The following is a 22992-nucleotide window of genomic DNA, read 5'->3' on the forward strand; positions in this document are numbered from 1 at the left end:
ATGGTTTTCATTTTTTTATTTGTATTTTTTTTCTTTTTTTTTAGTCTATAAATATGATGATTAAATCGTTTTTCTTTCAAGATAATTTTCTCATTTTGTTTTTGAAAAGAAAATTTACTGGATAGTTTTTGTTTCTTTTTCTAAAATTTTTTATTGCTGAAAATATGCAAAACGTTTTCAGAAGTTTATGCGTGGTTTTTTCTTCTAGAATACTGATGATTAGACTTTAATATAGCTTTTTTCATTATGTTTTCTTTTTCTTAAAGTTGTTCTCTTACTTTTTTTTTAATATTTAGACTTTAAATGGCTAAAAATTATTTTGTACCTCCAATTCTGCAAAACAACACTGGTTAAATGAAAATTATGTCGATTTTATTCGTTTTTGTTTTTAATTAAACTTTTCATGAATTTATGATGATCTTTTTTTTTTACAAATAGGTAGTATTTTTGCATGATTGTTTTATGTTTTTTTAATGTTCTCTCTTAAAAATAATGGTACACTTAAAATTTATTTCTTTCACAAGCCCAGAAATTTTGTAATTGAAGCATAATGCGCTTCACAAAATTAACTTAATAAGAAAAGAAGAAGAAATAAAAACTTTCTCGGCAACAGAACAATTTTCGCAAAATTTTCTCTTTCTCTCTCTCTCTTTCCCCCAAAAAATAGTGGAATAATATAATAAAGAAAAATTAAACAGATATTAATTTTTGAAATTAATATGCGTATACCGTAATGGCTAAAACTTTTTTGTTCATTTACCATTTCGTCATGTTCTTTTTTTTTAAAGATATATATTTTCTCTTTCTACTAAAAATAATTCATAGCAATAAAACGTAAATTTATATAGTTTTCAACTTAAAATAAAATTATTACAATTGTAAAATCACAAAAGGTCAATAAATATTTTATGCAGAATTCGAATAGGTTTTACTTCACTTGTTTTTTCTTTCTTTTCCAACAAAAAAAGGATAATTTTGAAAAGGATATTTTTTTCTATTTAAATAAAACAACAAAGCAAGACAAAGCAAAAAGCTTAAATAGTTAGAAGATGAAGAAGAAAATTGGAAATTCTTCTTTTTGTTACTTTTTTTCCTAATTTTTTTTCAACTATTTTGAATTGTATTCCAATTTTATTTAATAAATTAAATCTTATTCAGAAATATATGCTTTTTGTTCATATCTTTGGACAATTGTTTTTCTTTTTAATTTTTTAAAAGTTTCCCATCTATAAATTTCCAATTTTCTTTTTTTTAATTTTTAAATAGACTCTCTTTTTTTGTTATGATTTGTTTTATCTCTTTTCATTTCTCCTTTTTACTTTATGGACTACAATCACTGCATTTATTCTAATTCAGTATTGGCTAGATTTTTTTTTTTGCTTTTTTTCTATTTTATCTTATTTTAATAATATGCAAAAAGTATATTAATATATTTAGCAATATTTATAAATAGATTTTCATTATTACTAATAATATTTATCTTCAATAGTAATATATCAAAAGTCCTTAATTTTTTTTATAATCATTTGTTTTCAGTGAAATTACATCTATTAATTCATAAAATTACTTTATTACTTTTAGGTGAATTACTCAATAAAATCCTTTTATTTAAATGTTTTTTTTTTTATTATATTTAATATGTACACAGTGAAAGAAGGAACAATTTTTTTTTTAAATGTAGAACTTATATTTTACTTTGTGATTTATTGTTTTTTTTTTTGTTTCTGTAAAAAAGGAAACAAATTAAAAAAACAAAAAGAATTTTCAACTGATTTTAAATCTGTCGATTTTCTTCTATTGTACGATTCTGCATTTAATTTGCGTTTAATAGGTGGTTCTTTCATTTACTTTTGTTGCCTTCTCTAAACCAAGAGGTTATTTTGAAAAGTTGGGTTATGTTGAACCTAACCTCATAAATCTAGTTTTCTTTTTGGATAGAAAAATATGTGGAAAATTCCCATCTTGCGGTATTTATTTTAATCAATCTAATTACTTTTGCATCTCCCCTTTAAATACGTCAAATTTTACCAAAGAAAATACAAGAATTCTAACCTCAAAAACTCTGATTTTTATTAAAATTCTCAAAGGTTCTGATGTACTCGTGATTTTTACGCATTTTGTGAGCAAAATACGCAATAAATTACATTAGAATCAATTTTTAAGAGATAAGTGGAAGAGTTTCTTGTTGAAAATAACATAACCTAGAAAGGTCTTTCTTAGCAGCAAAAATTTGACACTGGATTTTCTTGCAGGCTTTGAATTTCTAACACTAGCAAAATGTTTTAATGTAGGTATTACCGAGAATTTTGAATACTTCTCGGGTATTAAAATTTCAATCTTATTTATTCGTTTAAATATTCTACATAACCTCAAAATTTTTATTTCTTTAATCTTTATTTCTTGTTCATTAACGAACATTTTTCAATTAGCTTTCAAAGTGCTAGAATTTAGAAAGAAATTCTTTACAGCCAACCATGAAAAAACCCTTCTAGAGCTTTTAGGTTATGTTTAAACATTAACCTCTTTAATAAAGCAATTTTAACCACGGATTTGATATCCGATGATTCGGTGTGAAAAAATACAAAGCATTGTCAAAGAAAATCTACAGCGTGATTTACTCTTCCACTCAAAACATCAAGGAATGAGGTTAGATTAAACGGTAACTCAATTTCCTTTTATATATTCGAAAATTTATTCAAATACGTGAGACAGAATAAATTTAATTCAATCAAATTCATTCTGGAAGGAAAAATTTGTCACTTATTTGACAAACTTTCAAAGAAGAAAGCAAGGATAGATTTGCTGCCACTGAGAGAAATCCGAAAAAGTTAAAATAACATTCAGGAAATGTTAATTTTACCCTGCAGTATTGATCCGAAATCGGTGTAAATATTACCTTTTTTAGGTGTATTAGGGCTTAAAGGTACCCTTTTTCATGTTAATTTTACTCTTAATAAGGTGTAAAATTAACATTAAAAAATGTTGATATATTTTTACACCTAAAAAGTGTTAAATTTCTGAAGAAAAAATGTTAATCGAACCCTCTTTTTTTCTCAGTGTGGTTATATCGACAAAATTATTAATAGCCTAATTTAAAAATTTTGAATATCAATATTTCTTGGAAAAGATGATCCAAGACGGGAGATATAGTAAGTTTTTCCTGTAAAAACGGCTCCTGATTTTAACCGGGATTTTCAAGGTTAAATTCAACATAACCTAAAATTCGTAAATAACCTCTTAGTTGACCAAGAGAATGGGGTTAAAATACACATTTGGAACATTGAAAGAGACTGAAAATGATTGTTTCTCGAAGGAAAATTTATGTCAAACAAATTATGTTTTTTTTAATATCATTATGATACAAATGTTTAATATTTCTTTTATCCCAAAAAATATATAATCAACTGTAGAACATGGTACTTTCTACTTTCATCATTTCTCTCCATGGTTTTATTCTCATGCTTTTTTTTTGGACTTTTCGATTGAACTTAAATACACATACTCGTCATTTTATGTTGTGAAAATGAATTGTTTTTTTTTCTTTTAGCAAAAAAAATCTCTTTTAATGTAAAATAATTGTAAAAATTTCATAGAAATCATTAAATCAAAAAATTTTCCTTTCATCTTTCTTTTTTTTGTGTGTTTTGAGTGTCTTGTATTGTCCATTCATTGACTGAAAGTTGTCCGTTTATTGTGACGAAAGAAATGAATGCAAAAATCCTATTAAATTCGAATCAACTCGAATTTTTAATTTGTTTGACATAGAGAAAATAAAAAAAAGGAAGTAGAGAAAAAAAAATGTTCCATACTTCGAAAATATTTAGAAAATAAGTAGAAATGTAATATTTCTAGAGAATGAATTTCTCAATCTGCATTAAAATGTATTCTTTTTTTTATCAGGTTTTGAATTATTTCACTTCGTTTTAACATTTGTACATTATTTAATTTGTAAAGTAAATTATTGTTCATAATATTTTTCTTTTTCCTTTTTTTAATAAAAGTATAGTATTATAACGTTGGATAAACACAACTTATACCCTCTCTACTAGAATTTTTAGTCTGGAGATTCATCAATTTCTAATTATTATTTTAATAATAATTTAAGAGATCCAAATTCATGGCGCCAAAATTTTTTCTTACTAAACAAATTATCTATTATTTTTTTTAATTTAATTTAAAATATGTATTCAATGCTTTTTCTCTCACTAACTGACCGTCAGATTTTTTCCCGGATTTATTGCTTCCCATTTGGTTTTTTGTCTATACCGATATTTCTCTTTATTTTTTTTTCTTATCAAATTTGCTAATGTTTTTCCAAAAAAAAAACCGAAAAAAACCAAAGATATAGATCAATTTAAAGAAAGATATTTAAACCGAAAGAGCACCACTTCTTTTCCACCTTCAATTTGTATTATGGTAATATTAGTTAGTGTTAACAATTTGTTTTTTTTTAAATGTCCTCATTAAATGTACTTTGAAATTTGTAATTAAATTTTGGAATGTTCCTATCTCCGAAAAATCAATTTTGTACATTTTTTTTTAAGTAGTTTCATTTCTTAAATTTTGTTTGGAACAAATTAATATTTGCCTAAAATTCTTTAAGGCGAGAATACGCCAATTTTACAATAAATTGATTTACTTGTACTTCTTTTTGCCTTAAATTTTACTTTTTAATTAAAATTTTTCTATCTAGACACGATTTTGTCTCAAATTGAATTTATTTTGCAATATTTTCCGGGAATTTTATGTTTTTTTTTTATGAATACTTTTGAGACGGTCATTAAAGATATTTATTTTAAAACTTGTGTTTTTTTGTTACTCAGAATAACAAAAGATATAACTGTCCAATTTTGTTTGATTAAGGGATTCTTTGAATTTTTTTTAAGTAGCGAGAGAATTTTTAGAAGTTGAGTATCTTCTTCGTGTGTTGAGGCTTCTACTTTGAGAATCAAAATCAAGATGAAGATGTTGAAAATTCTACGGTTTAGCAAGACCTTATTAAAAGCAAACTGGTTCTTAAGCGAAAACCTACAGTAAAACATAGGTTTAAGGGATAAAAGACTAGCAAAGATATTATTACAAGTAGAACTTATTAAAGCAAAAATTACAATAGGATTATAGGCCTTTATTCAGCCCGTAGATACAAAAAAATATATAATTTAAGCTTGGAAAAATACTACGGAAGGGATATTTTGAAAAGAATCTGAAACTTTATTTTTGAGCAATGGCCTCAATTCTGAGATCAAGATCAAGATCAAAATTTCAAGCTGTCAAATATTCCCAAAATCAAGATTTCGTATTCTGACGCGAAGTATTTATGGAACTTAAAATGTCTTAGCTAAGAACCAAGATTTCAAGATTTTCCATACTTAACGAAACGTTACTTCTGACAAATATCTCTGTTGAATTTGTTAAAATTTCGTCACATAAATTACGAAAATTAGTTATAGAACGTATTAAAGAATAAATGAGAGGCCATAAACGGGAGTACAGGAAGTGCAAACCAAACTTGTGACCTGTCATAAATTAAGAAATGCTTATGCAAGATGTGATTAATTTGCAGGTATCCTCAGGGTGGTGTATTTTGATATGTACATTTAGAAATACGTACTATTTCGATTAAATTACAAGATCAAACACAGTATTTTTCAAAGTAATTCTCATTTAATAACCATCTGTTATACGGACTTCAGACTCAAGGCTTAGCCATATGGCTTAACTTCTCTAATTTCTTCTTAATCAAGAGTTTTTTGGAAAATTATCACTTAAGATTGGTCAACATGGGCAAGTGATTCATTAAATTTTGAAAAACCAATAAAATTGGTTGCTATTTTGAATTTCGAGACCATCGGGAACTGGGCTAAACCTTAGGTCCGAAGCCGATCTTATAGAAATATTCCTTATCAATAGTCATATCCGTATGAAACTCTTCAAATTGTTAGTATCTTGAAAATTCTCCGAGAGGTTCTTGCAATTATTTCAAGAAATCAAGAAATTTGACATCTTGAAATATTGGTTCCAGAATTGGAAATCTTGATATCCACACGGTTTGTGCCTTGGAAGATTTCAAGACATTTGACAGATTTGTCATCTTGATCTTGATTTTTTGATTTCAGAATTAAGTGAGTCCGACAGCCTTACATAAAATAGAAGAAAAAGAAGAATATTTCAGAATAGTACCAAAATCTTGAAATTTTCTTGATCTTGATCTTGGTCTCAGAATTGAGGCCAGTTTGTGAAAAAGTACAAACTTCAGGGGCCCATCAAGCCCAATAAAAAGTGAAGTTATTTTTCATTTTTCCTTGTAATAATTTTGCAGATATTGCACCGTGACTTAAACAAATTTGCTCGTAGTTCTTGTAATAATTTGGCGAACATTATGAAATATGTATTTTTAGATAGCCTTTAATCAATGCATGATTTCGAAATATATCAGACTGATAAGTCAATTCTGTTTAGGAAAAAACTTGACAATAGTCTTCAGTGCCTCTATGCAAAAACGCATGGAAAAATGAAATGTTGAGAGGCCCCTGATAAACTTATTAGTTGGTTACACGACTTACGAATATTTCGTAAATTCACAAACGTTTACGAATAGTTCTACAAAATATTTTTTCTATGCTTGACATCTTGATATTCAAGACACAAACCGCAAAAACTCAAAAATTTGTTTTCAAAATAATTTTTGAAGATGTCTTCTCTTCAGATTTCAACCCTTTAACGACGAGATACTTTTTACGGATTGAAAATTAACAATAAAAATTAAACTGAGAAATATAATCAATGATAAGTCTTACATCTAACCTTGGAAAGTCCAACAGAGTTTGATTCTGTGTATTTTGTGCTTCTATGAACGATAGGGACAAAACTAGCCCGAAATTTAAGTAATTTTTCAGACAATACCAATGAATAATATTTTTCGCTTTAATGAAAAATATTACGTATGAGTATTGTAGTTTTTATTGTTAGAATTTCTGTTCTAAAATGCATTCTTGAAGATATCTTCTATTTAGAATATAAATGTCTGAAACTTTTCTCTATAAAATCAGAAAATCTATGAGATTTTGGTATTCTGAAATGAGGAATACGAAGAAATTGGAACTGAATGTTGAAACGAAGAATAATTTCATTTGTACTACAAAGCAATGTTTTCCGAATACTAAAGTTAAAATAGAGGTGACATTCACGAAAGTAACCAGAAGAAAACTAATTACTTGTCCATTTAGCTGCGGACAATCCCAATTATCACGTACAATACACCATTTGACCTTAATCCGAGACACTTTTAACTGTTCTAAGAAAAAGGAGAAATTGTTATACAAATATTAACCAGTCAAAGTTACTCATAGTTGCTCTTGTGAATTTGATCGCAGCCTTGTAAATATTTTTCGTTCACCAGTTAAAGAGATGACTTTGACATGAAGTCTTCTTTATTCCGGCAACCGTAAATTATAGCTTTTATGGCATGTCTGAAAGTCTCAATTCCTCGAGATCATTATCTATATTTGAGCAATGTTCTACGGCCTTTTCCCAATTCTTGATTATCCAATCAAGCAATAAAACGAACTTTAGGTATTATTCCTCTTGTAAGATTCAATAAACTGGAAAATATATGAATTTGCTCTGGTTTCTTCGTATTTTTGGGTAGAACTTTACGGGTAATATTACGATATTATCCCATTTGCAATACTAACGGGTTATTGAATGTCCATAGGATAAGAAAGAAAATGGTCAAATTCGATTTCATTTATCAAGAAAATGCTTATAAAAGTCGATAAAAGTTTTTAACGATTTTATCCAACTTGTTTTATCCCGTTAAAAAATGGATCTTTCGAAATACGGTCTTCCGCATATGGCTGCTGAAGAACCAGTTCAAAGCCAATTTTGTTCAATTTTGTTTCGTTTTTGGTTTGTAGGTGTTCGTTCAAAGTGAGCAAATGCAGTACATGATTTGTAAAATGTGGCTAATTCGGAGATACATTTATTTAAGATTTTATGATAGCGGCGTCATTTATGTGTCAACTTGCAGACTTAATAACCTGTTATATATTACACCGTTAGAATCGGGAGTCCTTAAATTTAATTTAAGCGATTCCCGTTAATTGATTTCACGTTCAAGTGTTCGAAAGTTTCAGTTTACACAGCTCTCTCCGATATTCGGCACTTTCCGTCAAATAGTTTCGTCAGATATCTTTAAGATTCCTGCAGAAAATATTTACACCTCTGCCGAAAATCTGCCGATAAATCGGTAATATTCCTACGAATATTATTTGGGCTTGGGACAAAATTCGTCAGAAATTTTTGCAGATTTTCTGACGAATCCTGGTGCATACTCTGACGAATTTCTGTAGATATATTGCCGATTTTCTGTAGATTTATCTACATTCCAGACTTTCCAGATACCTGTGTCTGAAAAGATGGAATATTTTTCACTGAAGTTTGCAAAATTCAATAGAGTGATTCTTGGTGATATCACAGTGTTTATATAAAATAAAGAATTCTGCGACGTCGTGTTATAAGTAGAGAATAATGAAGTGATAACTTTAAACACAGTGTCGATCTAAATTTCGTGTTTTCGTATCATTCGATTGGCGATTTTTAAGAAATTAGTATTTTTGCTCGCATTTTTTTAGTTATCTAAAATGTTTAATCGGTAATGCTTGTTAAGCAGAGCATACCATTTTCTTTGTAACTGATGCAGTTTCTTGATAAATCAACAATATTTTTGTTGAGAAAGTGGAGACATTGCAGATTTCCTGTGCAGAAATTCTGCCGAGAATCTGCAGATTTTCGGAAGAATTTCTACTGAAAATCTACAGATTTTCTAGGCAGAAATTCTGCCGAAAATCTACAGAATTTCTCTAAATGTACTAGAATATATCGTCACAATTCAAAACACCTCCGAGTAAAATCGGCAGGTAGAGCAATGATTTGACGGGTTCGATATCCGGTTGACAGCTGTCAAAACTGACGGTTGATGAATTCAATTTTTTTTTAACTAAGTATGCAGCTTGTCCTGCATGAATTAAAATGGTATTTTCACTTTATCAAAGCCTTTGATTAAAAATAGGCCTCAATGCCCAAGACCTTGGTAAGGGGAGTAGTTAAGGGAGAAAACAAAAAAGCCTTTGATATTTAATTGTGGTACAATGAAATATAAGCGCACCACTAAGAAAATTCTGTTGCGTTTCGACAGAAATAATTGCAACACAGCGCAAAATAGAAAAACCGTTGACCAGATTCAAAAAACCAAAATGTCATTTTGTCCCTCCGTCAGCCGGATATCTGAGAGAGCTGTGTACCTTTGAATTATCTTTATATACTTCATTTCAACATTCAGTTATTAATGCTTCACAAACTCAATATCAAAGACCCAAACCATAAATACGGTGTCTCGACTTCAGAATACCGAAACCTGTCAACTTTCCTCCTTTCCAAAATTAGACGAATAAATTGCTAAATTACGTAAGATTTTTCTTCGAAGATACATTACCTTAAATCGTCGTTCGTAGATTATCTATCCTTAGGGTGAAAAATAATAAGTTTTGAAGTGACTTTGGCACTTTGGATTAAAATATATTGAGGTCATTGCGTATTGCAAAGCAAAAGGACCAAGGATTTATGTCTTCCTTGGCATCTTGATTTCGAATTTGAACTTTAGCCAGGATTAGAACCCTCTTTAAACTTTCCCAGAAGACATTCAAGTTCTCTCAAATTCCCTGCCTTTGAAAAATTTCTCTAAATTTTTGATATTTAAATGAAATTATTTTTTTTCTGTTACACTGAATGCAATTTCACGTTGAAAAATTGTTCATTAACTCTTTTTTTTTCAAAGTTGTTTTTTCGGGGTTTCTTTGTGTTGGGTGTGTGTCTCTACTGTAATGACTAAAAACACATGCGAATGTGTAATTTGTTACATAAATCGTCCACTTTGTTTTCTTTTTTTCATTACCTAAAATATATATATGTATATATATACATATATATGTATATATAAGTATATAATTATATCAGTAAAAATCTAAAAAGAAGTTATACTTAAAAATTATTTAGTCACATATCTCATCTGCTCTCTGTGTCAAAATTTATCCACGACACACACAATACCATCACCACCGACCGCCGTCAATCCCTGTCCAATCCCACTCCTGCGCCCACTTACTGCCTCAGCAGATCAGGAGTTCTGCTTCACCACAATCACACCCGGCCTACATTGCTGCTGCAGGTGCTGTGCCGTGGCTGTTGTTGGTGTCCGGAAGTGCAGGAATGGATTGACATCCACATGGATTTTCCGGGCATGCTGCAGGGGCTGCAGATGTGACTGTTTGTTGTGGGTGGTGAGTGCTAGTGGTGCTTCCTGGGTTGGTTGTTCCTGTGTCGTCTCCCCAAACAAATGATCACCCTCGAGATGCCTTATCGCCTCCACAATTGTCTCAAGATTCTGCCTCGATGTCGATGTCACATACATTCGCGATTGGGCCGCTGCAGAATCCTCAGATTTGACCACTGTGAGACTCACAGGTGAATTACTAATTCGTTCAACTTCCACTTTTGGCTCTGCCTTAATCACGGCCTCCAGAATTGGCTGAAGCCTCTGTTTCGTGCTGATTTCTGCCTTTTCCACCACCTCCTCAACTTTCTCCACCACAACACGACTTGGTGACACCACACGCGTCTCCTCAATACTTATCTCCTCCACCGGCGAACACACAACCACATTCTGTCCAGTCGCTGGTAAACTATCCAACGATACCACTTGCATATCTTGCAGATCATGCGTCTGATGCAACTGCAACTGTGACAGTGATACTTTAGTCATTGAATCCTCAGGGAGCAGTGAGATTGTCGTAGATTCATCTTCATCATCCTCCTCCTCCACCACTTCTACACCATCCTCAGGTCCATCCACCATATCAACATCATCCACCCTCAAATTATCCGTATGCTCAATCACTTCCTGATGCTGATAAATCCTCTCCTCACGACTCAATCGCTCCGGATACACCTGACACTCCAGCTGCCTCAGCTGATCCTCCAGCATCATTCTTTGGCGCCGTTCAATCTCCAGCTGGTGCTTCAGATCCACCACCTCCTTGGCCAAGATACTATTGGTGGAGGCTGCAGAGGCGGATGTCGTTGTGGTGATGGCTCCACTTGGTTTCGTCATGACTGTGACAAAGGTGAGGGGCTCGGGTGACATTGACCCCAGACCCTCATCCGATGAGTCCGAGATAGTCTGCATGGTCATCACATTGTCCAATTTGCGCTTCTTCCCCGACACTGTGGACGTTGTGGCGGTTGTGCCCGTACTTGAGACACTTACAGTCGGCAAATCCGGATTGATGTTGTTCTTTAGCAGGAGCTCTCGCAGGTAGGACACATTGGACATCAGGCGATTTTTGTCCTGCTCCAAATTAAAAACAAACTCTGCTGTTTGTTGGAGAATTGCAGCCTGAAAAGCAAGAAAATAGAAAATTAAGATGAATATCATATTCTCGTTATGCAGCATACGCTTCAAATGATTTTAACTCTTTCCGGACCGCAGCATATGCTGCAAGCCAATTTCACAATTTTTAATCAAAAATATCTAAGCTCAGGAATTAATTGAGGTCCTACAAAAAATATCTTACATTTGGACATCCTTATAGTTTGTAATCATCCACAAGAATCGGAATTTTATCAATTCTAAATAATTAAAAAACATTGTTTTTCATAGAATATTCATATGCTTCTTTGGGTACTCAGAGTCCCAAAAGAGACGAAAGAGTTAACTCTTTCCGGACCGTAAAACCTAAAATAGACACAGGGATCGGCTTATGGATCACCTCGAAGAATGAGGATCGGTATCGATCGTATCGATACACTCGAGGATCAGTCCATAATTTGGAGGATCAGGCTGATCTTCTAAACTAAATTCATGAGGTCTAAGTGAAATTACGGGGATTAGGCGGCATCAGCGCCAGTGCTGAAAATAAAAAGCTTCACTTTGGATGTTTTTGGGTGCTTTTCGAAATGTCAATTGGATGAAAAAAACATGGAGAGTAAAATGGTGGCTATATGGACCTGATTGAGTCTGACAGCCAAAAACATAAAAAGAGAGAGAGAGAGTAAAATGGTACAAAATATCACAAAATTATAATGCATTAATATTGGAGTAATGGCATGGTCAAAGTGTTCTTTCTATTTGTATAAAAAATCCATTGATACTGCACTTTAGAAGTCTTTCAATAATCAAAGTGCGCACATTTAATACAAATTTACGCCGAAGATGCTAAGGGCCTCGATTAGCCGAGAGACGGCTTAGCGTGATTATCAGGGAGATGACATTACCTTTGAAAAATGCGACTGATTTTAGTGTATTTTTTTCCCTGTTTTTTTGTACACATTTCAGGAGATATCTTCAAAACTACGTAGGCTGCCAATTTAGGATTTTCCGTTGCCTCTTTGTTATTAAATTTTCTTTTATCTTGTATTAGTATTTTTTGGTAATTCATTCTACAATGGCAGAAAACAGCTAATAAACTCAAAAGTATTTTCGGCTCGCTAGAAACATTATGGAAAACATAGGAAATGTCATGCCCCTGGTGATTATAATCGAAATAATGATTAAACAACATTTCCATAATTTTCCACTAAGTCGTCTCTCGGCTTAAGTCGTAAGTGTGTCTAGGGCATAATCCTTGATCCTAAATCCTCAGTGTATGATAGTTTGAGCTGATCGTTTACCGCCAATTTTTTCGAGCTGAGTATTGTCGAGGATCAGCCTGTGTCTATTTTCGGCGTAACATACGTTGCAAGCCAATTTTGCGATATCTTTTTAAAAATTTTTCCTAAATATCTTAGCTTAAAAATTACTCAAAATTTATAATAATTTACTAAAAAGGACTGGAAAACGATAAAATTCAAAATGCTCAAACTCGTGACTTAAACCGAATGCTAAATAACTAAAAATGTTGTTCAAAATGGTTTAAGAGTAATACAATTGATTCTAGGATAAAAAAGCAATTGAAACTGATTAAAACCGGTTCAAACTTCTCATAAATACCAAGACCTTTCCAACGAGCCCAAAAGTGATACCATTACGTTGAAAAATACGCTCTTTGAGAAGCCTTTTCAACCTTTAACCATGAAAAACCTAGAAACATTCATTCACTATCTTCAATATTTAAATTTTTTGTTGATTATGAAACGTAAAAAAAATAATTGCTGAGTATTCAGACATTGGCAACGCTTTCGAGCTATAACACCGCGTCACTAGCGCCACTGGCGGGAAAAACCTCCCGTTAGTGGCGCTGTCAACTGTTCTTAATTCCCCGTCAAATAATATCTGCAGATATCTTTAAGATTTCTGTAGAGAAAATCTACACCTCTACAGAATATCTGCAGATAAATTCTGTAGATATTCTTACGAATTTTATTTGGGCTTGGGACAAAATTCGTCAGAATATTTCGGCAGATTTATGACGAATCTCTGATGAATTTCTGTAGATATTCTGTAGATTTTTTCTACATTCCAGACTTTCCAGACAAGATGTGTCAGAAGAGATGGAAAAATTTTTCACTGAAGTTTGCAAAATTCTATATAGTTATTCTTAGTGATATCACGGTGTTTATATAAAATAAAGAATTCTGCGACGCCGTGTTACAAGTAGAGAAAAGTGAAGTGAAAACTTTAAACAGAGTGTCGACCAAAATTTCGTGTTTTTGTATCATTCGATTGGCGATTTTTAAGAAATTAGTATTTTTGCTCGCAGTTTTTTTACTTATCTAAAATGTGTACTCGGTAATGCTTGTTAAGCAGAGCATACAATTTTCTTTATAACTTCTACAGTTTCTTCATAAATCAACAATATTTTTGTGAAGTAATGGAGGTTATGCAGATTTTCTAGGGAGAAATTCTGCCGAGAATCTGCAGATTTTCTCTGAATGTACTAGAATATACCGTTAAAATTCAAAAAACCTCAGAGTAAAATCGGCAGGTAGAGCAATGATTTGACGGGTCTCAATAATCTAATCAGAATGATGATAAAAGTTTTTCTAAACTCTAGGTATTTTTCATTTAAAATGTATTTAACAATTATCAAATAAACAAAATATCCTTCAAAAAAAGTATTTTATTTAAGATTTCGTATGTCTAATTTTAAAGGCGTGGCAAAGCGTCCCAGGCTTTGCGAAATGTTCGAACTCGTGACTTATACGGGCTTCAGACCTAAGGTTTAGGTATATGGCTTAACTACTCTAATAATCACGATTTTCTGGAAAAATTTAACTTAGCATTGGATTATTAAGGACAAATGACCTATTATGCTCTCAAAAAGCAATAAAATTTCTCGCAATTTAATATTTTGAGGCATTCGGGAACTGGGCTAAACCTCTAGTCTGAAATCGGCCTTAAATGCTATACCTCAAAAGCACTTTCACATCATTTACCGTATATCGGTACTGAACCGATTTGAACCGATTTATAACCCTCTTGAAAGATCCTCCAATATAGTTTTAAAAGTTATAGAACTGATTTTCAGATAAAAATTGGTTATCATATCAACAATGAACCGGTTCAGAACCGATTGAAACCGGTTCAGTTTTATAGGAAATTCCAAGACCTTTCCAACGAGCCCAAAAATGATGACCCCATTCGCTTGATAAATGCGCTCTCTACTCTAGTGTCGTTTTAACCTTAGGCCCTGAAAAATCATTATTAGGAATGATTCAACGGTATTGTCGTGTAAAGCTGTCTACACACTAGAAGCAATTTTCGTAAAAAATGCCTTTTTTTTAAATTCTGATGTTTCTGCCTACAAGGATAGAGGAAATTTTCTTTAAAAAGGCATTTTTTTAAAGAAATTTCTCCTAGTGTGTAAAGGTCATAAGAGCGAAATGTCCTCATGGGTAATCTCTAACATATCCAAAAATGAAAAAAAAATCGCACGACGCGTTTTCGAGCAATCCCCAATAAACATGGTTTGGGAGGGGAAGGGCAGGCGTGGGGGGAAATGAGGGGCATGTTAATGATCCTTCGGTCGACTTATGGGGAGTCCCCCTTAGGTCTCAAGTCGCTATCTCTTACCGTTTGGCCTATAGAGTTAGCGACAGTCGGACGGACAGACGAAAAAACAGCGTGAAGACATTTCTCAGAAATCGTCTGAAACGTGAAACTTTGTTGACAAAAGTGGTCTCCGAGGGGTGCCAGGTTAAGATTTCGGGGGGGGGGGGTGAAAAAAATAGAAGGATTCTATATACGACTCTTTCCGTGGAGTTAGAGCAATAAAATGTACACTGATTGAGATGATTGTCAATACAGTAGAGTTCCTCAAATTTCAACTCCTCAAATTTGAACGACTGTTGAATTCAAAATGTAAAATTTGAGGTTATGCGAAGAAAGTTTTACGTGGTGTCTTAATTAGAATATATTTAGCAACAGTCACATTTTCTAAAGAATGTCACAACAAATGGCCTAATGATGCGTAAAGTCATCATTGATTTAATCTAAGAGATATAGATTAATCGATACTATAGATTAATCGAGTATTTTGTATTACATTTCTCAACTACAATAATATTGTAAGAAGGAATCACCAATTTATTAAAACTGACATTAAATAGGGGTCACTAAGTAAGTGGCGTCTTTACCCTGAGTCATACGAATTGTATTATTTACATTATGCACGCTTTACAGCATTTTTATTGAGTAAATATCTTTAGTTTTGTGCCAATTAGCAAAAATACTTCTTATCAAATAGGGGAAAGTGCCCATGCTTCATGCGATCCCAAGCTTCGTAATGACTAAATTTTTTTCTATCTTTCTGAATGAATGTGATTTCACAATATATTTTAAAAACTGGGCACTTTCCCCTAGTTTTTTTTTAAATATGGGTGTGTTGAGTCACATTTATTGAGAAACATTGGAAAAATTTAGTCATTACGAAGCTTGGGATCGTACGAAGTATGGGCACTTTCCCCTAAAATTGCTTAAAATATAAGTGCATAAAAAGCACTACAATGGGTTAATTTTTGCCATGATCATGATCGATGGACGTTTGCCTCGAAGATCACAAAGTGCAATGCAGTTTCTCATGTTCATAGTCCATTTTCCCGCTAAACAGCTCTGCAAATCAGCCAATTGCCCTGAGGCCCTCACAGAGACGTCCTTAGCCAAGGACTTCAACTAAACTCACCGCGCCGATAGTATTCATTGGCAATAAGTTTCCCCTTCTTGAGCCCCATGTCTTTCCCAATCTGTCTGACCGTCTGTCTGTCTATTTGTCTGGCAGTGAATGTCTGTGTCCCACAATCACTTCGATTATTGTCTCTCCCCCATCTCTTAGCACTCTTTTCTTCAATGGACTTGTTGCAGCTGCCGACTCTTTGGTTTGACTCTGTCGCGAGAGATTTCTCATGTCGACAGCATCGGCTTCTCCTTTTCTTCACTCTCCCATAAATGTTCAACTGCATTGCCATCAAATTTCACCGGCGACCTTATTTATAATTTGCTCACGAGGCTGTCGCTCTTTTAATGCACTTCCATACTCTACAAGTCTTCTCATTCACATCGTATTTTATCACCGCCATGTACCAACTACCTACACCCGAGACAGCCTTTGCAATTTATTTCAAACTGATATGTACTTTTCGCAGAATACCATCGCAACACTCTCCAAGAAAGGCAAAAAAAAAAAAGAGTGTTTCCGATAAGACTTTCAACATAAATACGGTCACGAGAAATTTGATAATTTATCAGTCAACTGAAAATACACAGGATCGTTCTAAATTTCTGCAATTTATCAACATCCCAACTAAAGATCTTGGTATTTCAGTCAATGTGATTCACTTTCCAAGAAATTCACATATGAAACCCAATGATCTTCTGTCAAGGGTCATGCTATCAGGCTTCCTGTATGCGTCATGAATAAAATGATTATTTGTCAGTCAAAGAGGAATTCAGTTCATTTATTAATTCAGACAATGAACAATCAGGAGAATACTAAGAATATTTTTTGAGTTTTCTTGATTTATTAATTGAATGTTTTCTACTAGATTAATAATATCCAATATTATAGTAACTCTAAAGGTCTAAACAGTCTACTAGCCATATTAGTTCCAAGAGCAAAAACAAACTGAAAGGACTTGATCTTCTCTTTAGCAGATGTCAGATAATTTATCGTATTTCATTAGCGATAAAATCGTACACAAAATAATGCAATTTTATAAGCATTACTATATGCTTATTCTAAGCAAAATAACAATTTTTCTCCTTAAGGCTATAATTCATGTGAGTAATACATACACAGTTGCGTCTATATACGCGTGAAGGGATTTTATTCGAGCAGAACATACTTATGTAAACATCTGGTTCAATATTCAATAAATTACTTGAAAAGAAATTTAATTAACATGGTCACAAGATTCTTTCTTTTTTAAGTCTTGGTCAACGTCAGTCTATCTAATACTTAAAGTCGTGTAGGCGTCAGTGTGGAAAACCTATGAAAATTTATTACATACTTACATTTAATTATGGTTAAAGACAAAATTAAATACCTCAACAAGTGAATATTTTACCATAATATGCTCATATTTCAGAAAAAGTAATAATTTCTTAAGACTTCAGGTTAATGTAAGTTTTTAGAAACCCCAAACTAATTCAATTTACAGTTTGCCTAAAGACAAACCATCGTAAACTCATGATATTATCACTCAAAATAATAAACTCTAGCCCCACTATTAAGTAGATCTACTAATCTCATTATGAGAAACAATTTAGTTACTTAAGACAAGCATTGGTATGATTAAAAAAAAACATATAGCAATAAAATAATAATTTTAAATTAGCACTTAGAATAAATCAAAATTTCAACGAAAAAGAAATTGTGGGGGAATAACAAATTTTTGTATTTCCCCTTTTCCATGACTCAACTAAATTAATTCTTAATTGCTCCATAACTAAGAAAAATGCATTTCATACATTTGTTGAAAGAAATATAAATAATCCAAAGTCATAGTCAATAAATTTTACAAATCAAGAGCACTTATTTATGATGATTAAAGTTCCATTTTCAAGCATCGTTAGTATTGGCATTTTTGTGAAAAAACATTTTTCAACATTTATGAATGATACTTCAGTCACAAGCGGCGAACTGCACAGAGCACTAATATTGAGTGTGGTCATGTCCGTTCGTTGTGCACATTTTCTAAATATTTTGGCCGCATACTCCAAACGTGTTTGCCACATTAAATCCAAACACATTTGCTTTGCTTAGCCCCTCTCTCGTTCCAACTCTTATTTAAGCGATGACGATTGATCTCCCAAGAATCTGGGTGGCAAAAAAAATGGGGAGGTAGGGAAAAGTGGGGCAGTTTCATGCATTATTTGATTTTTGAAAGAGTTTCACAAAGATGAGATTAAACTTTAGACTAGACGTTTAGTCTAACCAAAATGTTAAGATGTTAAGCCATATGGGTAAACCTTATGTCTAAATCCCATATTACGGGATTTAGACTTTAGGTTAAGTCACTTTTTGAGAAATAATGATCTTTTACAGGCAAATACTGATTACCGCCATTAGAGGTTCTAGCCTAAAAAAAATCTTCTCATTTATAACTAGAGTTTGATTCACAAATAGTGTCCTGGCTAAAAGATAAATGGTTTTCAATTTACACAAAATATCGTTAATGATCGAAGTATTCAAAACTAATTTCGGATTTTCAAACAATATTTATACAAGAAGGATATCCTGCAGGAATATTATTATGCTTAGCGCACAATAACTTTTGTTTTGTAAACATGTTTTTGACATTTCAGTGAGAGTGAATGAAATGTAGATCTAGTTATCTCGCTCACTCTCACAGAAAATTTTGAAAATATGTTTACAAACAAAAGTTATTGTGCGTTGGGCATTAGACTTGATGTTTTGATTTTTAACACAGCAATAAAAACAAATACATTTTGACACTTAAGTCACCTCAAAATTCTAACATGAAATACTTCATCCATCACGAGGACGAAAGTAGAAGTAAAAATGTATTTTTTTGGCTTTTGAAAGTGATATTCTAATGTATTTTCTTTTGGGTAAGCTCCAGCTGTGTGTATTCACATTTTCGGAATTATTAGCGCTCACACACAGTGTTTCCCCAAGAGAAAAGATATTCGAAGATCAGTTTCGAAAGTAACGGTTCCTTCTGACTAGCCGCTGAGTGTGTGGAGGTGACAGGCAGCGACACGAGTGGTGTAGCTACTTCGTCACAAGAGCTTCGTCAGTGTACATCAGAGGTGTGCAAGAAACTGTTAAAACCGAATTAACGTCAAAATAAGTTTGTTATAGTAGCGTTTTGACCATTGACGTACATGTTTCATTTGACGTTAATTCGGTTTCAACGGTTTCTTGCACACTTCTGTACATTGTATATAGGAGAAGCTCGTACAAAGGACCACTATCAATCTGAGTCGTAAGTGTCTCTCTACAGAGGGATTTTCGCTATTCCGGGAGTCCGGGAAGGAATTGTGGCGCTTCAAAAAGAAAAGAGAATTTTATTTCTTGTATCATCCGTGTGGTGGCTGAATACTTCTTGTTCGAATTTCGAAATGTCTGGAATGGTAACACTGTCAGACACTATTTTATTGTTGGAACAATCAAAGCAACAAATTGTGGTGTTTCAGGTGTTTCATAAATGTGATAATTTTACCCGAATTTTTGGCATGAAAATACGATATAGTTTTTGAATTTTTGGATGACCAACGACATTTGGTACAAATAGGAAACTATTTACCTTTTAGCCAAGACACTTTCGGAGTATTGAATTTCGGAATTTGAAAAAAAAAATCACAATTATATTTCAAATTTCAAAAACGTAAGTGTTAAAAAGCAAAAATCACAATGTTAATGAGTTTAGTTAATTTGGGATACAATTATTAATTCAGTAACGTTAAGTCACCCATCCCTAGGAATAGGAATAAATTACTAAAGGTGAAACTGCTGCCCCACCTTCCTCTATTTTCGTGCACATTTTCAAAAGCCATTCTAAAAACGTTTTTCACCATATACCCAGCCATATATATTTAAGTGACTCACTTTTAGCCCGATAGCGTCAGCAATTAAAGTGAATTTTCATAAGACACATGCATTTTATACGAGAAAAGCATTGAATGATGTTAGAGATCGATGAACGAGAAAAAATCTCATCCACATAAATGAATTAAATGAATATAAATGAATAATCTAACGCACAAGTAGACGTGATTGTCTTTTTAAAATCGGCGGTATGCCAGTGCCTCTTGTGCGTAGCACGTGCCTCTTATTTATTTCTTCCATCGGCCAATTGACAAGATATTAAGTAAAAATACCTCTATATAGCCACCACACATACCATTTAATTTTATCTTACTGATATCCAGTTATCAATTATAAATTTCAATCGCGCACAACGGAAAAGACGCAATTAATATTAAATGCCTCAATGTAATATAGACACTTATTAGATTGTACATTTCCAGCCAATTCCATTTTAATATTATACAGAAATGCTGTCAATTCATTCAATTAAATGTTGAGAAAATTTCTTTTTTAATATCCCTGTCTCTCTCACAGCCATGAACCCTTTTTTTTTCATCAACTTCAACCACCATTTCACATTAAATTTTCTTATGCTATATGTGCAAAAATAATGAGGATATTCTCTTGCCAGATCTTTTACTTTTTTTTTTTTTTTTTTTTGAAAGCTACATCATCGCAGATCAGGCGGCACCATATGAGGAAAATTATGGCTACAACATTAACAAGCATGTTAACACACAATCGATTTATTAATTGACAGGAAAGTTTCTTTCAACTTTCTTCCTATACCTCCTTTAACTTGGTTTTCAAATGAATAGAATTTCACCCAAATGGCTATGCTTGGGATTCAACAATTCACAATGTTAGCATTTAACTTTGAGATTTTACAAAATACAAGCATCAAATCAGATTTTTTTTTTTGGTAATGTCAATTGAACGAAAATTGAAAATTTGCTTCCGACTTAGGTATTCTTCTAAGTCTTCAGGTATATTATGTTCACTTATTATTAATATTGGTTTTTTTTTTTTTTGGTGGAACTTAAAATCACAACTGCGAGAATTTAGGAGTCAGGAATCTAAGCGCCAAAAAGCTGACGCTCTTATTCACTGCACCAAGAGATCCCCTCGTCAAGATCTCGGAACCCTTCCCTTTTTTATGCAATGCAGACATTTGTAACTGTCTCCGAACGGTAGATCGATCGGTGTCGATTTCCGTGACGAAAGAACGATCTTGTCATAGAAACGCTGGTTGCAATAAACCTTCGTTCAAAGTTTGGGTACCTTAACCAGTATTCACTAAAGACAAACTGACTCCGTTCAGTAATAATTTTTCGAAAAGACAAAGCCACTCCAAAGCTAAGCCAAACCTGTTCGAAAATCTACCGGAAGCCTAAAGTGCAAGTTCATATACCCGCCGCTTTAGCGCTGATTGTACTATCATTTCGAATTTCGATATTCTTGACACTTGAATCGTCAACAAAGTCAACAACAGTCTGCAAACATTTGCTGCAAAAAGTGAATTTTTGTGGAATTTTAGGAAGGCAGAACGTTTGAATTGCAATTTTATTAAGATAAATGTCATTTTCATGAACTTGATCACTTTAAACGGTTTAAACGTTCGAACTTCCAACGGGTTTTTAGGTAAGTTCTCTCTGATATACGTTTGAGTCCGTAAAGGAAAAACCTCAACCGGAGAGAGTTCTCAAATCGGGAAGATTATTACTCAACGAGAGGTCTGTGTCACTCACTATAACCTTTATGAAACTAATCAAAAATAATTTAGTTTCGATGTAATGTCACATGGCACACTTACGACTTAAGCGGAAAGACAGCTAAACGTAATTATAATCAAAATAATTATTTGACTAAACTTCCATTCAGTTTCACTCTACCTAAGTCCTTTTTCGGCTTAGACCAAGAGACGGATTAATCAGAATCTGATGGAAATGCAATATGATCGTTATTTTGATTACAATTACGTTAAGTCGTATCTCGGCTTAAGTCGTAAATGAGTCTAGGGCATAAGAATCGATTTAAGGACTTCCTAATCAATGTAGTACTTTGACCATTTACCTATATGGATCCTCATATGGTGGAGTAAAAAAATTAAAAACATTTTCTATGATAAAAACCATGTTAATGTGTTTCTACAGTAAGAATAAGTATTTCTAGAAATTAAAACCCGACAAGATTCAAGAGTAAATTCAGCTCATGCCTATGTTGTCTACCCAAAGAAATGAGGCCAATTTGGTTTCAATTCTGTTAAGGTTAAGGTCGCTAACTTATAATTCATTGAACTAGAATCAAACTTTATATATATATTTACATTTCAATGCACTTAGAAATTTTCCAGTCACAACGAATCAAAATAATTTTATTACATTTTGATATGACCTAGAAGGCAACAATTTACCCACATTTACTCATTTGGCATGTACCAGAGCAATTTTGACCAAGATAAATATTTGTTTGAATAACATTATAGTCAAATGAATGCACATGACATGTAACTTTCAGAACCAGCTATAACCCTATTTAATATGAAAATCATCAAAACTGTTACGGGCATACATTTTAAACTCCTCCCCTTCAAACGTCAAAAACGAGAGAATATTTAATTAATTTTCAGTGTTTCAATCTCTACTTTGATCTAATTATTCAAATAAATATTATATATATAGAAGGGAAATAGAAAGGACGCTTTTAGAGTGTAAATTTCCCAGTTTTTCTTTTTTTTCTGCCTCCATAGGTACATAAGCAAGAGTAGTATTTTTATTTCTAGAAATAGATAAAATTGAACAGTAAGAATCTGTGTTGAAAAAGAATATGTTGAGATTTTTCACAAGCGAGAATACTAAAAAAAAAACACATAGAAAATGTAAGTTGTGTGACGATGATGTTGAAGGACACGAGTTCTTTCACCTGAGAAAGAAGAGCCACAGCAAAT

At 32.6% G+C, this 22992-nt stretch overlaps 1 protein-coding gene across 3 annotated transcripts in view; it reads right to left on the reverse strand.

Annotated features, from left to right (window-relative positions):
• Window positions 1-219: 219 nt before the first annotated feature.
• LOC129805598 (transcription factor AP-4) overlaps window positions 220-22992 on the reverse strand; it is a 95033-nt gene continuing 72260 nt past the window's right edge. The window contains exons 3-4 of one of the 3 annotated variants that reach the window (XR_008752097.1): window positions 10039-11452; window positions 220-9885 (exon numbers count right to left, since the gene is read on the reverse strand). Coding sequence is in view for 1 of the 3 variants with exons in the window: in XM_055853630.1 (XP_055709605.1) it covers window positions 10175-11452 (1278 nt within the window). In the remaining 2 variants the exon portion in view is untranslated. Of the gene's footprint in view, window positions 11453-22992 lie in introns of all 3 variants that reach the window. The other 2 variants (XR_008752098.1, XM_055853630.1) reach the window with 2 other exon arrangements.

Source organism: Phlebotomus papatasi, chromosome 3 (assembly GCF_024763615.1).
Source record: "Phlebotomus papatasi isolate M1 chromosome 3, Ppap_2.1, whole genome shotgun sequence".
Taxonomy (NCBI): domain Eukaryota; kingdom Metazoa; phylum Arthropoda; class Insecta; order Diptera; family Psychodidae; genus Phlebotomus; species Phlebotomus papatasi.